Here is a 16,559-nt window from a genome sequence, read left to right on the forward strand (position 1 = left end):
TTATTTTGTGTTACTGGTAGCCAACAGGATAAAATAAAAAGAAGGTATTCATTTGATTTTATGACTGTACTGTATATTGTATAAGCCTACTGTACAGATTTGTAGCCTATTTAGTAGTTGCCAATTATTTAAATTTTTTCTCCCAATTTAGAATGGCCAATTATCGCTGGTGCGCGGTGAGCCAAGGACACTCTGGCCCACCTAAGCAACAACAAACCGAGACACAGACAGTTCAATATTATTACCATTCAGATGTCTGGTACTGCCCAGATAAACGATAAGCAACTCTGACAAGTAAAAAGTGAATAGTTTAATAAATTTATTATTTTTTTTTTCCTTAAGCATGTGGTTCTTTATGAACATTTTTGGGACTTTTTTCTTCAGGGCTAAAACTTTTCTCAACGAAAGGGTGCCCAGTGAATCATTACAAATTCAAGATAACTCTAGGTTTTAAAGTGTAAAAATAATGAGAAAAATAGGTTTCTAATAGCGATAGTGCCCGCTTGAAAAACACAATACCGTGTGGTAGTTTAATTTTACCTTAATTTTCTTTAGCACCCACAGCTAACGCACGGTAGAGCCTTCATCAACGAGCACTATCGCTTAAATAATTAAAAACAACAACAACAACAAAATGGCGTGTAGCTTGGCCTCAACTTGTTATGATAAAATGACACCAGTGACCCAGTTTTGTTAGCAGAGGAAAAGTCTCTGGGACACACAGGCTCTCCGGGGCTCTGTCTCATTGTGACCCACAAAGAATGAGCATTTTTTCAGCGTGTGGAATGAGTGGCATGTCAGGCATTACTGCACCAACACCCTCAGGCTGGATCTTTCCAAGGCACTAGACAAAGCTGCTGTACAGACACAGTTCCCACGTGTCACCCTGTTCCCCTGGGGAATGAAAGGGTCCGCATTATTAGCTCTGTTATGCAGTGGCCAAGGTAATGCTGTGACTCTGGCAAAGGAGGCCCTTATACAGAATGTGGTAATAAACTGCACCAGATTAAATTATGGAAAGAGCGAGCTCCATTTCAAAACACAGGTTTTTCACTGAAAGGCCCTGTTTTTGTGTCCCTTTGTTTGCTCTTACTTTTTGCTATTAATATCGAATATCAAACAATAATCAGCCCCTCTCGTAAAAAAGAAAAAAAAAAAAAAAAAAAAAAACAAACAAACAAACAAAAAAAGAAATATGAATGTTTTGTGAAGGACTGTTTTTGATTTATTGAACCCTTTAAAGCAGTTTATTTTATTCGGGGTGGGTTATTAGTTTATTTTTACTGTTTAGCCTAAGAATATTTAAAAATATTCCTTTTTAAATGGTCCTGAAAGTTTTGTGAATCAGAGATTATCTACTTGCTTTTTGTGAAAATAAACATGGCAGTTTCTTCTTCCTTTTCCCTCTGAATACGTTTCAACCATAATAATAATAATAAATAATAATAATAAATCTAAAATAAAGCTTAGATTTACTAAGGTTGTGCTCCATTTTGTTTCTAAAATTACATAACTCGGCAGAGTTAAAACAACTCTAATAAAAAATGTCGCCCCTAGTTACTGCAATTTAGGTTTTTTTGCACATGCTTAAGAATCTGGCACTATTCTTCAAAATTGCTGAGAGGGGAGACAAATTATTTTGAACTGATTCTTGCAAGTTTCTATACTGAAAATGTTCCTTTTGGTGGTCCCTGAGTGGCTCATCCAGTTAAAAGTACAGCTGTGTGGCATGCAGGGAGAGTCATAGTCAGGGGAGCGCAGGTTCGTATCCTGGCTGTGCGAAGTCGGCGGCCTTCGGTGGGGACTTTGAAAGGAATGGTGCATTGGCTCTGGTACTCCCGTGGGTTAGGTTGACAAAGTCGTCAGGGAGAGTTTCTCCTCATTGCACTGCAGTGAACCCTGCTCCCCCGACACCTAGTGAGCTCCTGTGGACACCTGGGTGTAAAAGAGGATGCTGGCATGGTTGTGGGATCGTAGGATGTCTACTGAACCATCAGTTCTGAGCTCTGTGGGTAATCGCTGCAGTGAGGGGAAAAAACGGGGTAGAAAATTGGGGGTCAAATAATAGGACACACTGAACAAAACAAACAAAAAAAAGTTTTCCTTTTGTCTTTCCACTTATTACAAAATGTGTCCTAGGATTTTCTTCAAAAAAGACCAAACTATAAATCAATATAATCTACTTGGCTACTGGCAGAATTAATATTGATTAGTATGTAGATAAACACTGAGAGCATTATTTGATTAAGATTAACTTTGTGAATAATAAATACTCAGTACTATACAAGTCTTCAGCGAGAGCACTTTATGACTCTCTTCTTTCCTATTTAAAAAAAAAAAAAAAAAAAGAAATCGCTTGACAGTGTGCCATTTTACCGGTTGTAGTGTTCTCTTACAAGACAATTGGTCAGACTGATCAGTTTTCATCCTGTTTCATGGCTTTCACTTCTCTTTGATGTTGTCGTTGGATAGACTGTAGTTCTGTAGTTACAGATTACAGCAACACTCCTTTAACCAGTAACCCCCTGAATGTGAAGGAGCTGTGAATATATGTTCATGAGATCATCACCATGGTTGGCAATGCGTTTGTTGTGAAGGAGGTAGCTGGTCCAGAGCCCTTTGACGAAAGACATTCACTTTTTAAAAATGTGCTTAAAACCATGGCCTCTGTTTACACTCATAGCATTGCTCTCCACTCACCAAATTTCATACTGTGGAACGCTTCAACATTAACAGGAATGTACAGTAGCAACCTAGAAAATGTGGATTGATTGTAGAAGATTGCTTTTTATTTTTTCAGTTCTGTTTCAGCAATGATTTATTCTATTTATTTATTTATTTATTTAATACTTTTTAGTTGAATCAGCTGAAAAAATGTCTATAACTTCGTATACACAAGCTTTCAAGACCATTGGCCTCATTGTTCTTTGTCTTCAGTTTCCACTTCTCATTGGAAGAAAAGCTGGTGAATTATATATACCAGTACATATTCAGCTGAGCCTTTAAAAAGATAAAGGTTGTGTATTTCACTGATATGGACCAGCATGTCTTATCTGAGTACAGACAAAGGCTTTATACGTATATTGTACTCAGAGAAAGTGGCTGTTCATGTTTTTTTTTTTTTTTTTTTTTTTTTTTTTTTTTAATATCTTACTTGATGAGCCACTGCTGTTTCTAGGGATGTGCAACAAAACATCTTTTAAACTGCTTGCATTACATGTTAGTGTAAGGCATAAACTTTTTACCACCAGTGTTTTTCCGAGGATATGTTGTAAATTTCAAAGTTCTAGCTCAGTCTTTAGACAATAGTTTAGTGTGTGTGTGTGTGTGTGTGTGTGTGTGTGTGTGTGTGTGTGTGTGTGTGTGCGCGCGCTCACATTATAGTTAAGGTAGTACAAATAAATCAGTACTCCAGAGAAGCGTTTCTCTGTTAAACATTTCACAGTAGCTTAACACAAGTGTTAGAAAACATAATGCCAATAGTCAAAGTACATAATAATATATACGATACAAGTAGACTCCTTCTTAAATCTAAATCGGGGGACAGTTTTATAACTACAGGAGCTGTGCTGGATACTGGGCCTGCATCGCTGGCAGGAAAAGTCCAGGATCTTTCTTGATGAGCTGCTGCTTTTTGCCAGGCTGGAGTGATAACCCCTAGCACAACCCTGCCACTCCACATGTGTTGAATCTGTTTCACATCTCTTGCTGCTGCATAACAGACACCCCATACAAATATAAATATTCACATATTTTTGTAGTCAGTATGTATTTACAATGATGTTCTTTTTGAAATGCTCAGCTGCTTTGCAATTAAGATCAGTGGCACCCTTAAGACATCTACAAGAATTGTAATCCACTGAAAGTAGTTTAAAAGTGGTAGATTGTTTTTAGAATGGAATTTAGAGAGACAGTTGTGGCATTGCGTTCTTGGTTCAGCATTTTTAGAACTGATAAAATGGCACGATTGCCATGCTATTAGATAGTTATTTGTGGCACATATGTAGCATTGTAGCTTTTTACTTTAAATGTTAAGCCCCAACTGTCAAGGGGGTCTATTTTAATGATCTAAACAGTGTCAGAACAAACAAGCAAATGGCATATCTGTCAGTGACAGACGTCCCCGTCACGGCTGGACATATAAAATTAGAGTTGCAGTATCAGTAACATGAAAAATAGATCACTATCCACTGTATGCACATAGAAAAGTTTGACATAGACAGATGGACCCATGCACATCCATATGGTGGTTTGCTAAAAATATATAAAATATAAGTGTTGCATACCAAAAACCAGACAGATAGCTTCCATGTACTTCTGATTCTGATTCTCAGGCAGGAATAGAGGCAGCAATCTCACTGGCTCAAGTGTTCCAACCTGTGCATATATTTCACTATTCCAGCACAGCCTGAAACTTTAAGAACCATTCTGCTAGTGTTGCCACGTGATGAACACCCCATGGCATGCAGCTATGGAGTCATATTTGAACACCCTGTTTTGTATTTTTGCGTTCCTAAAGAATTTCTAGAGCAAGTTTCATCACAACTGGATAAACAGGTGTCTGGAGACAGTACAGTACATGTAAAAATGACAGACTGACAGATACTGGCCTACATAAACCACCGCGTTTTCATACACTAAATACATGGGGCTAGAGAATGTCCATAGCAAGTTTCTTCAAATTGGGTAAGTGGTTCTCCAGGCAGTGTGCTACTGTACCTTGTTATAAGGGGGCCCTTTCTACTGCGGAACCGGTTATAAAGCAATGTAGTTAGTGACTTCATCTATATCTAAAAGTCAAAATGAAGGCCGTGGAATTTGCATTGGGGAAAGTCTGTTACCACAGCAACAGCTTGTATCAAAGGTGACTGTGTTTCCAATGGCAACATAGCTAAAAAAAGGAAAATAGCACTACTCAAAACCCAATTAAATTACATACAGATGACATAACTTGGAAGGCACTGTGAATTTCTAAGTTCAGATTTATACTACTTTATGTACATCCAGTATAAAACTGAAGGTCTTGCTGGTAATGTGATCAAGAAGGAAAACAGAACTATAGAGCATATTGACTCTTGGGTACTGTAATGAAGTTTAGCTGGGAATATTATGTTTAGAGGCAAATTCCTAATAAGGAATGTAGAAACGCTGGCTGTAGCTCACTTAATTGGCACCAGGAATGCCATGTAGTCTTTGTATTAAATTGAGCATGACAGCGATGGTGCTGCTGTGCTGTTTAATACTGCCCCAGTGGGTTGGATTCACATTTCACCTTTTATTGCTTCAAAACTGTTCTCAAGACCATTTATTGAGCTGCAGCAAATTTGAGATAAAAACAACTACTGCACGTACGTGTTATGCAGAATTTAAACCGTCTGCATTTCTTTTGTTTTTTAAGCGCTACATTTCTGAAGTGAAGTGCTTTTATAAATTATCACTGGGAGTGCGCAACTGTTATTTCTGTCCCCTCTGAAACATATTTTTGTAGAGATTTTCTGTTTACTAAAATGTAGATGATGTACAGTGTGTCTGTAACACAGTACTCCAGTAGTCAACATACAGTATGTGACCTACTGTACAGGTACCAGGCTGCAAACATTGTACTTGAAATATGTGCTTACTGAAAAGAAAAGATGCAGAAACAGATGCTTTTCATAACATAAAAGCTGGACCAACAGTGATACTGTTAAAAAGTAAATCGCTTCAAATGCCCTTTTAGTTGTCCTGTTTCACCCTTACTATATTATAATGTTGCTGTCATTCTTAGTAGCTCTAGGTTTTGTTAATCCAACACTGAGCTATTTTTTTCTGATTTGCATAAATGAGGTCCCAGCACTTTCTAGACCAGCTCAAAGCCAGATGAAGGCAAATTTAGAGAAAAAATAACAAAATATGGGAGCAACAGAACAGAGAACCATTCATAATGAATGAAAACATTGTAAAATATGGAAGAATGTAAAAACAAAGCAAAACAAAGTGAATAAACTGTTTTTAATTTATTTTGAAGGGTATCTTTGGCACGGCTGCTTCGTTTTTAATATAATTGTAAATCTCTACGTTATAAATAGGAACTGTGTTGCATAGCAGGCAGGAGGATGCACTTGTTCTTCTCTGTATATGGGTTGAAAAACTGAAGGCCGATTCAAACCAAATACCTAACATGCCAGGAAGGGCTGATGTCTCGACTGATTTTTTTTTTTTTTTTTTTTTTTCTCCAATAAATAACAGGAGCGTTTACAGTGTCAAAGCTAACAATGCAAAGTCTGTTTGCTTTAAGATTGTTATCATCAGCTCTGGCTTTGGAACTCATCAGTTTGTGTAAGTCAGTATGTCCAGGTATTGCAACTGTACACATGTATCATTTCTGTAGGTTTGCACAATGCAGTTTGAACTATTGGATTTTGCAAATTGGACCTTGGTCTAGATGGTTTTGTTTCAGTGCACTTATTACATTTACCAAATTAGGACTAAACAACTCGGACATTTCAGGTTTATAAGTACCCTTGTAAAAGTTTACCAGATTCAGTTTACATGGTCATTTTGTAGGTTTCCCATGCTTTTTCTAAGCTTGTACTATCTGTTTGCTGTAACTTACCATGGTTTGCCATGTTGTTTTTACTTTGCTGTGCAATGCTTTACAAGGGTAAGGGTAATCTTAAGTGGTTTAATATTCATTTTAGAATTGTAATAGCCAGAAAAACACTGTGTTACTAACAATTTGGAGTAAAAAGCCTGTATATTTTATATATATTTTATGTATGCATGTATAGTCACTGCAACTTTTTTTTTTACCAATTGTAGGGACCCACACAGCTATGGGTTTGCTTTCAGTTTAATCACTTTATTTTGTAACAATGTCTTGCATTTTATATTTATAAATAGACTGGTCTGGTGACTGAATCTGCCAGATTATATACAGTGCCTATAGAAAGTCTACACCCCCTTGAACTTTTTTCACATTTTGTTGTGTCAGTGCCTCAGAGTTTCATGCTTTTAAATGAGGATTTTTTTCCACTTATGTACAAAGGGAAAAAAGTTTTTATTGAGAAAAAAATGTCTCTATTAATTACAAAACTGAAAGATCATAATTGGATAAGTCTCCACACACTGAGTTAATACTTGGTGGAAACACCTTTGGCAGCAATTACAGCTGTGAGTCTGTTGGGATAGGTCTCTACCAACTTTGCACACCTAGATTTAGCAGTATTTGACCATTCTTCTTTATAAAACTGTTCAAGCTCTGTCAAGGTCCTTGGGGAGTGTTGATGGACAGCAATCTTCAAGTCATGCCACAAATTTTCGATTGGATTTAGGTCGGGGCTCTGACTGGGCCACTCAAGGACATTTTAGCTTTTTGTTCCTTAGCTACTCCAGTGTAGCTCTGGTTGTGTGCTTTGGGTTGTTGTCATGCTGAAAGGTGAACTTCCATCCCAGCTTTCTTGCAGAGGGCAGCATGTTTTCCTAAAGGACTTCTCTGTACTTCGCTCCATTCATTTTCCCTTCTATCCTGACAAGTTCCATTCAGAACAGAAAATAGGAGACACTTTTTTACACAGAGAATTGTGAGGGTCTGGAATCAACTCCCCAGTAATGTTGTTGAAGCTGACACCCTGGGATCCTTCAAGAAGCTGCTTGATGAGATTTTGGGATCAATAAGCTACTAACAACCAAACGAGCAAGATGGGCCGAATGGCCTCCTCTCGTTTGTAAACTTTCTTATGTTCTTATGTTCTTAAGTGCCCCAGTCCCTGCTGAGAAAACATCCCCATAACATGATGCCTGCCACCACCATGCTTCACAGTAGGGATGGTTTTCTTTGGGTGATGTGCTGTGTTAGGTTTGCGCCAAACATAACGCTTTGCATTTAGGCCAAAAAGTTTAGTTTCATCAAACCACAAAACTTTTTGCCACAGGAGTAGAGACTCTCCTCTGTTTTTTTTTTTGCATACTTCAAACGGGATTCAGTGTGGGCTTGCTTGAATAATGACTTCCTTCTTGCCAACCTACCTTACAGGCCAGATTTGTGGAATGCTTGGGATATTGTTGTCGCATGTACACTTTGACCAGACTTGGCCGTAAAAGCCTATAGCTCTTGCAAAGTTGTCATTGGCCTCTTGGTAGCCTCTCTAATCAGTCTACTTCTTACTTGGTCATCCAGTTTGGAGGGACGGCCTGATCTAGGCAGGGTCTTGGTGGTGCCATACACCTTCTTATTTTCTTAATAATCGTCTTGACCGTGCTCCAAGGGATATTCAAGGCCTTTTGATATTTTTTATACCCATCCCCTGATCTGTGCCTTTCAACAAATTTTGTCCCAGTTGAGTCTTTGCTTTAAAATGCACTACCCAGCAGAGGGAGCCTACAGGAACTGTTGAATTTATCCTGAAATCATGTGAATCACTTCCATTTAACACAGGTGGAGGCCACTTAACTTTGTGTGATTTTTGAAGGCGATTGTTTACACCTGAATTTACAATTGCTATTACAAGGGGGATGGACGCATATCCAATCAAGCTGTTTCAGATTTTATTTTTAATTAATTTTTGACAAAATTCTAGAATATTTTTTTCACTTGGAAGTTGTAGGGTAGGATGTGTAGATCAGTGAAAAAAAAAAACTATTGTAATGCATTTTAATTCCAGGCTATAACAACAAAAGGTGAAAATTTTGAAAGGGGGTGTAGACTTTCTATAGGCACTGTACAGACCTCGGAAGGTATGCAGTCCCCACTCCTTGCATGTGACAGTTTGTAATTTTTTATCAGTGTCTTTACAGTATCTGTTAAATATTTACAAAACCGTTTAATGAAGGCTTGCAGTTCATTAAATACTTAACTGTTTGAGTAAGGGATAGCAGTATGTTCCATTTTTATAGCACTGTTTGGATCTGAACATTTATTTTAAGTCTTTAAAAAGAGCAGTCCTTAAACTTGCTGCAGCGTCCTGCAACTGTACCCATTATAACATAAAAAAGGCATTAAAGACTTATTAAATGTAATTATTTCTAGTTTGTCATATGCTTGAGTTTAAGTCATGTGTGAAGGGTCCTGGATGACACAGGACTGCATTCAAAGGTCACATTGCACAACATTGTATAAAAGCTGATGGTTCTAAAATGTGCCCTGGAGGAGTCTGTTTGTATACTCTGTCTCCATTGAGAACACAGCATGTGAATGAGGTGCTGTGTATCCTATTTGGACGCCTCTTGCGATGCCACTTGGCAAGCCTGGAGCTAGTATCACAAGATGGAAACAACAAAACAAACATTCACTGGGGATACCTCTCAATCTAAAACTTCCAGACTGGCTTGTTCAGATTGAATTACACGCTCTTTCATTCTTATGGTGCCAGGACCCACAGGCGTTAAAGTTAACCATTTCCCACTCAAGGCAATGGAAAGCTGAAGCAACGGAAAGGCTGACCTTTGTACTGATCTAGACTTGGCAAAGTGACTTTAACTGCGCTTTCTCTAAGGCATTTTGAAACTGATAATCCTTTGACCTCAAAGTGTAGTTAGTTTTTTATAAAGGAAATAAAAACTCCCATTATTACAAATCTAGTTAGAAAGATATTTAATTTAAGGACAATGTATAGAAAATTGATCTCTAGAAACAGATTTGAGAAAGATGTGGTACTGTGTTTGGTTTCTTGCCTCCTACTCAATTGGGTACAAACAAAAATCAATTGAACTTCTGTTCTATTGTTGTAACAATAAAGAATTAATAGACCACAGTTCCCAAACTACATTCATGACAACAGGTTTTTTTTTATGGCAGTGCAGCAAATCTAGAAAAGAACATTACCATAAACCTATGTGATGTTTTATTAACTTTTAGATGGGGGAAAACAGCTTAACATAATCTTGACCTAGTATTGAAGTTGCCAGGACATGGAAACACTCAATTAAACCCTAATCATTACACACATTAGTATTTGTCCTCACGGAAGTGTATTGATAATGCACCAAGGCTTCAGGTCAGTCTCTGAGACTCTCAGAATGGTTTCTTCAGCAGCATACTGTATGCTGATGAAGAGAGTCAGTGACTCTTTCAAGAGCAATGGAATGTGAGCCTTAGTGAAGCCATCACTTCTGTATGTCAGAGGGGTTAACAATCATGTGTGAGTCAAGTTCCTCGTATGTGATTTGTGTGTCTCAGGTTGCAATAATTGACTTAAATGCTGGCTGTTGTCAGTAGATGTTTCAGATTCTATACATGGGTCAGAAGGCTCGTGTAGTGTTTGGACAGGTAACATAATCATTACTTGTGGAGTTGCAGTGTTGTTTTTAATAGTTCTGAGTCGTTATACATTTACTGGGGCCTGTTTGAAAGATCCAAACAGGATCTCTCATTGGTGTTTTCTCTGAAGGGAAATTTTCAGACCTAATCTAATTAATGATATGTAAGATCTTCAAAAAGTGAATATGTTTTACCAAAAAAAGATGGGGCAAGTCAACAAATAAAAATCATCCCCACAACCCTTGTTATATATATATATATAAATTTTAGCAGAACACCAAATCAGGATATTACTTTCCCTTAAACTTCCCTTTTTTATGTTAAACTGTTTAAAACAATAATAGTATTTCAATATGTTTTCTGAAAACTATGTTTACTAGACATTTTAAAATCAGAATACATTTTTCAAATTTATTTTTTTTGTTTGTTTTTGTGCACTGAACTGTACTGTATGACCTAGTCGTTCTACCACACTAGGTTTTATACAAGTTAATGATAGCATGCATTGGGCACTGTGGTTATCAATAGACCTCTGTGAATCAGCAGAAACAGATAGGGCCACTTAAATTCAAGCACAGCAAAGGGGATGCTTCAGTTTCTGTAGGCCATTATTTCAAAAGCACAACGTGATTACGTGTACAGTTTAATGAGTGCTGAAGTGAACCCTGCAATTCTGTGGCCTAATTATCGAGCCATTGGATCAACTAACTTGACTTTCTGCTACTGGTTGCAAACTAAATCAACTAGCATGCTCATCGTCTGATCTGCTCATAAAAAAATAAATAAAAAAAATCTCTTTATGGCAATTCTCATTGTTTTTGAGTCCCAAGACTCGCTGTTTCTTGTGTTCCTGCAAACTCATCTCCCCATCTTGTAATCCACAGTGCATTCCTTGTCCTAGTTCATTTAACCCTGATTTATCCCAGTGTTCTTGTATAAAAGCACATGCGTGTGCCTGTTCTATGACACTATTCAGTCGAGCTACCAGGCACTGGAGGCCTCTCCCCAGACACTTCCCTGCGAAACTATTTTGTAACATTCCTCTTAATTGAAAACACATGTATACTTTCTGGAAAATTTGATTGCATGTCACAATAGAAGAGGAAATTGAGGAAAATAATGCAGTTTAAAAAATGTCTTTTCAAACTGCTGAATTGGCAGGGCTGGGCAATTAACCATTTCCATGCCACAGTAAGTAGAATGTTAAGCTTACTGTCTTCAGTGACTTGTGGAGAAGATTGACTACATGATGTACCCAAAATCCCTATCACTGCAACCTTAATTTAATGTGTAGGGTTTCCAATACAATCAGAATGAGACTTTACTGTACAAACATTTGTGCATTGTGAGATTCCAAAATATTCTAAAAATGCTTCTAAAAAGACTCTTCAAGCATACTGGGGAAGCATAGTAGCACTGCTGTCCCGTAGCCCATCGTAATGCTCCCCCACCTCACTTCCCCATTGTCAGCCTTGAGGAGCCTTTTTAGTAAGTATGGCAAAAAAATGATCCAACAGAAACAACACTGGAGAATCATACAGATCATAGGAAATAAAAAATTAGGAACATTTTAATTATATTAAGCATCCCTTTTAAGTCCTCCATTCATCTAGTGCAGAAGTGTGAGGTTCAAGCAGTGTCCAGAGGGACCACTCTCACACTGATGTAGTGGGCCTCTGTGGTACTTGACTTTCTGCAACATTGTTTGATAGCCTATGTTCACTGAGCATTGTCTCCAGTTGGGAGAATGTACTAGCAGCCCGTCTTTTTTTTCAAAATTTATTTAGAGAGGTTTTCTATTGGTGAATGGGGCAGTGTTTTTCCAGAGCATGCTTTGACGTACCAAAACTTGACAAAGGGTAAAGAATTGTTCCAACCAGAGTAACCTGACAAAATATTTCTTTAAATGAGACAGTAACAGGATTGGTGGCATTTCAAAATTAAATAAAAGCTGAGTTTACAATAGTTGTGGGAGGGAAGGTTAGTGTGTACATCACCTTTCTCACAGGCTACCGTCTGCTTGTATTAGTTTCAACAGCTGAGTGGGTGACGGAGTTCCCTGACTTCTGAGGGAGAACTTTAATTTGTAACCTTTCTTGGCTCCTCAGTTTCACCTTTAACTAGCAGATGTCTCGCACTCTGCCTGTGTGTTTCGCTTGCTGATCAGGAATCGTGCCCAGCACATTAGTCATCACAAGAAATCTCAGTGGAATAACCCTCTTTAACCCACACTTTTCTGCATATCCACAGTTCATATTAACTTACCCTAATAATTTGTAATATGATAACGTAAATCGAAAGTTATGACAAGTCTTGCATAATTGATTCTGACAGCCCTCAGTAGGGATAACTGCGGCTTCATACTTCGTCATTGTGTGTAGGTGTCTAGGGCTGTTTTCATATGCAAACACTCAGTCTGCGCACCTTAACTGAAACCTTTTGTTAAAAGAATGCATCCTAAGAAGTAAAAAGCTGGAGCTGGTGGATGGAGTACCAGGAAATTAATAAATAAGTCTAATGTCTATTAATACGTTATTTTATTTTTACCACATTATGTCTAATTGTACACTGCACTGGAATTAGGGATGCAATAAGACTGTATTAAGGTTACTTGTCTTGTTCCCTTGCACAAATGCAATTTGTTTTTTCACGTTTTAAACTTTAATTTCAAAAGAGTTGACAAAAAAAAAATGGAACCAATCTTAACCGAATTGCAACCCTAATGGTGATTAATGAAAATGTGCCTTTGATAGCCTAACAATAAGCATATTGTTAAAAGAGTAATAACCAGGTATTGGCATTTTACAGACCTAACACTGGTCTACCTTTTCTTCTGTTGAAGATAATTGTTATTATTTTTTTTAGATTTTGAGTTATTAAATTGTGGTATATAGACGTAGACTTCTAATCACAACACTAGATAAAAAAAATTAAATACAATGATCTGTTTCTTCCTGGTATCTAATCACTTCCTGTGTGGTGTCACTAGACCATCGGGGCAAAACTGAACTAAAGCAGAGGAATTGATTTTGCAAATTGATATTCCAAAGTCTAAAATGTAAGCACAGAAACAAAGTTCAAAGAAGTTTGCTAATGTCTGTCTGTGCTTGTTCATTAACTAGCACCCCAAAGATACTTTTAATGACAAATAAATCCACAATTGATCTTAAGATGGGTCTGCAACTGAGCGATCAGTTGGGCAACTTGGTTGCGTGCAACTGAATCGCTTCTGTGTGGACGTTTCTGCAACCAGTTGCAAGAAGTTACTTAACTGGTTGCTTACAGTAAAGACAAGCTCTACTTTCAAGCGATCTGCTGAGCGATTTGTAGTGATGTTTATTACATGCACAGTTGCAAAATATGATTGGTTCGTAAAGTCTCCAGACTGTTTACTTTCCTGTGGTGAAGAGATGTTAACTATTTCAAACTATATGCCAGTGTTTAACGATGCTTCAGCCAAGGTCCAGAATTTACGTGGCTTCACTTCTACCTTTACTATCGCATTTAAAATAACTACAGATGAAACAACTATAACAACCAGTTCTTCATCGGTAATTAGCAAGGTCATCGTGTACTAAAGATAATGACAGAACCGACAGCACCAACAGGGTCTGTGTAATTGCCAGAAAAAAAAAAAAAAAAAAACCCAAAAAATACACACTTCTAAACGCGGGAAACTTGTTGCTCAACTAGTTATTCAGATGTGGACAAAGCAGTTGCAGGTGATTTTAAGTTGCGCAATTTCGAGAGCGATTTGGTTGCCCAACTGATTGCTTTTTTTTTTTTTTTTTTTTTTTTTTTTTTTTTTTTTTTTTTTCTCAGGTTGCCCAACTGATTGCTCAGGTGTGCACCCGGCTTTACAGCTATGTTCACCAGGTACTTCTAAAGATAATTTGGTGGTTTCTTTTTAGCCATGTGGTACATAGCTGGTAATGATAGTGTGGGAGGTTAAAAAAACAAGCTGTCTTTTGACCTTTGTGAAACCCTGCATTTGAAGTGCTGTTGTATACTTAGATTAAACTTTTCTTTTCATTTCAGAATTACCAAACCTTTAACATTTGCTGACTGTGTTGGCGATGAACTACCGTTAGGCTGGGAAGTTGTTTACGATCAACAAATCGGCATCTACTACATTGATCACATAAACAGTAAGTTATCTTCAATCTGTTCTTTGGAATGTGGAATTCACTGCACAGGTACTGTAAAGGAATTCTTAATATCTGCATCCCAAGCCTACTGTACTGTATATATGAAGCACCTGAATTATACATATCACCCTCCCCATCCAATTACAGTCTGCATATTGCACCTACGGAATTAGATTGCAGCTCTGCAGACAGAGAGATGCAGTGTGATGTGGATAACTTTAAAATAATGATGGGAGTGAATCATTTTTTTCTACAAATTAAAAAAAGGAAAGAAATAGAACTAGTTGAAATAAAAAACCTATCTTGCTCCTTATATTCTGGTACAATAAATAGATGATAGATGTATTAGCATAGACAGACCCATCTGTGTCTATCCCCCACCCCCCCCATCATCAAGGTAACAGTCTTCCACTTTAGCCAATAGTAAACATATAATAGGTCATCTTTACAAACAATATAATATATGCACTAAAACAAATTCAAACAGAATAATCTCTTGCAAAACTAGTTAAAATAAAAACAAAAAAAACTGTAATTCCATTGTAACATAATGTTTTCTTGTTTTGCTCATTGAGAGTCTGAGATTTCATCCAGAAAAAAAGCTTTGTCAATACAGCTTGACCCCCCATTGTTGTTTGAGTGTATGGTACATGGTTCTTTGGCTCCTGTTATGTCATATGAATATTTCACCATACCTCTGAGTGGCCTTGAACCAGAGAACAATCTATTTCGCTCTTAAATAAGCTCTCTGCGTATTTGCTTTGCAATTAAATTGTTGGTCGTTATGGAACAGCTTTTCAGTATCACTGCTAAATCGCTGTGCAAACATGCAGAAGCGGTTAAGTGTACAAATACTGACTGATTGTAGAAGTTCACACAGTAACATGTCTGATTGGCCTGCAGAACAGATGGAAGTTTTGTTATAGAGCAAATACACTGTGATAAACAAGGTGTTTACAGATGATAAATGCATTTTAAAGGTACTTCAGGAATAAGTAGTGTTATTTTATTTTTCCTTGTCTGTTGGCTGAGGGTCCAGAGGGAATGCTGCAATGACTTTTGCACTCCCATTGGGTTAGGGAAGAAACTTGAGGGTAGTTGCGCCTAATTTCTCTTCAACTGTTAATATATCTGACAAGGTTATTAAAGAATAACTCCTAATTTATACTGATTCCATAACCAGGCTTCTTCTGGTGCTATTGGGCTGTGACAGAGGGCCAAACAAATAAACCAATCCTCAAACTGGGGAGTTTGAATGGTTCTTGCACAGTTCTGTACTTCTAGCAACTCCCTTTCCCCTAGAAATCACCCAGATCGAAGACCCACGAACACTATGGCGCCAGGAACAGGAGCGCATGCTGAAGGAGTATCTGGTGGTGGCCAAGGAGGCTCTCGATGCCAAGAAAGAGATCTATCTGATCAAGCAGCAGCGCTTGGAGCTGGCCCGGCAGGAGTACCTGCAGCTCCACGAGCTGGCAGAGGAGGACATTCGCTCCCATATCAGCTGTAAGTGCTTCTCACTTTAGTCACTGTGTTTACTGCAGCTCAGCTTGCACAGTCAAACAAGTAGTGAAGTAGTTCTGATCCCCATTATGAATCATGTATGATAAATCGTCCGATCCCTGTAAAGGATTTGTTGGAATTCCAGCTCTGTACATCTTGTTCTGTGTGTTGATGTCATGCTGTGCATAGAACATAATCATGTTGCACAGTTTGAGCTGCCAGAAGAACTTAATGAGCTCTTAGAAGGCCAACCATAGCATAGTGCATAGAGGCACACAATAATAGAGCTGTGAGCACAGAGTTACTCAGTGGTTAGTATATGAACCATTTCACAACCAGTTTTCCTGTTTTAATTAAGTTAATGATGTTAGTGATTATAATTAATGTTGTACTTGTGGCTAGTGAGGGCCTCTAGTACAGTATGTGGTCTCATCTCAGTTTCTTCTGAATAAGTGCCCAGTTTGCCAAAAGGGTCACAATCTGCACTTTTTACTGCCTTGTGTTATGTGAGGTTAATAAGGATGCATTGACTCAGGCAGGGGCAACATTACAGGCATTATTAACATTCGGTAGGTAGATTACATTTACAATTAAGCATGCTTAAAATTGAAATGTAAAGCATAGCACACAGTCACGCTAAAGAATCAAGTGCAGTTAACATATTTATTGAC

General features: G+C 37.8%; 1 protein-coding gene across 2 annotated transcripts in view; it reads left to right on the forward strand.

The window, feature by feature from the left end:
* The window catches only part of LOC121320643 (protein WWC3-like), a 56,170-nt gene that overhangs the window by 7,343 nt on the left and 32,268 nt on the right, over positions 1 to 16,559 (forward strand). For both annotated transcript variants that reach the window (XM_041259158.1, XM_041259159.1), the window contains exons 2-3: positions 14,276 to 14,385; positions 15,688 to 15,891. In XM_041259158.1, coding sequence (XP_041115092.1) covers positions 14,276 to 14,385; positions 15,688 to 15,891 — 314 coding nt within the window. The remainder of the gene's footprint in view (positions 1 to 14,275; positions 14,386 to 15,687; positions 15,892 to 16,559) is intronic.

The sequence above is a fragment of the Polyodon spathula genome, chromosome 9, assembly GCF_017654505.1.
Source record: "Polyodon spathula isolate WHYD16114869_AA chromosome 9, ASM1765450v1, whole genome shotgun sequence".
Lineage (NCBI taxonomy): Eukaryota > Metazoa > Chordata > Actinopteri > Acipenseriformes > Polyodontidae > Polyodon > Polyodon spathula.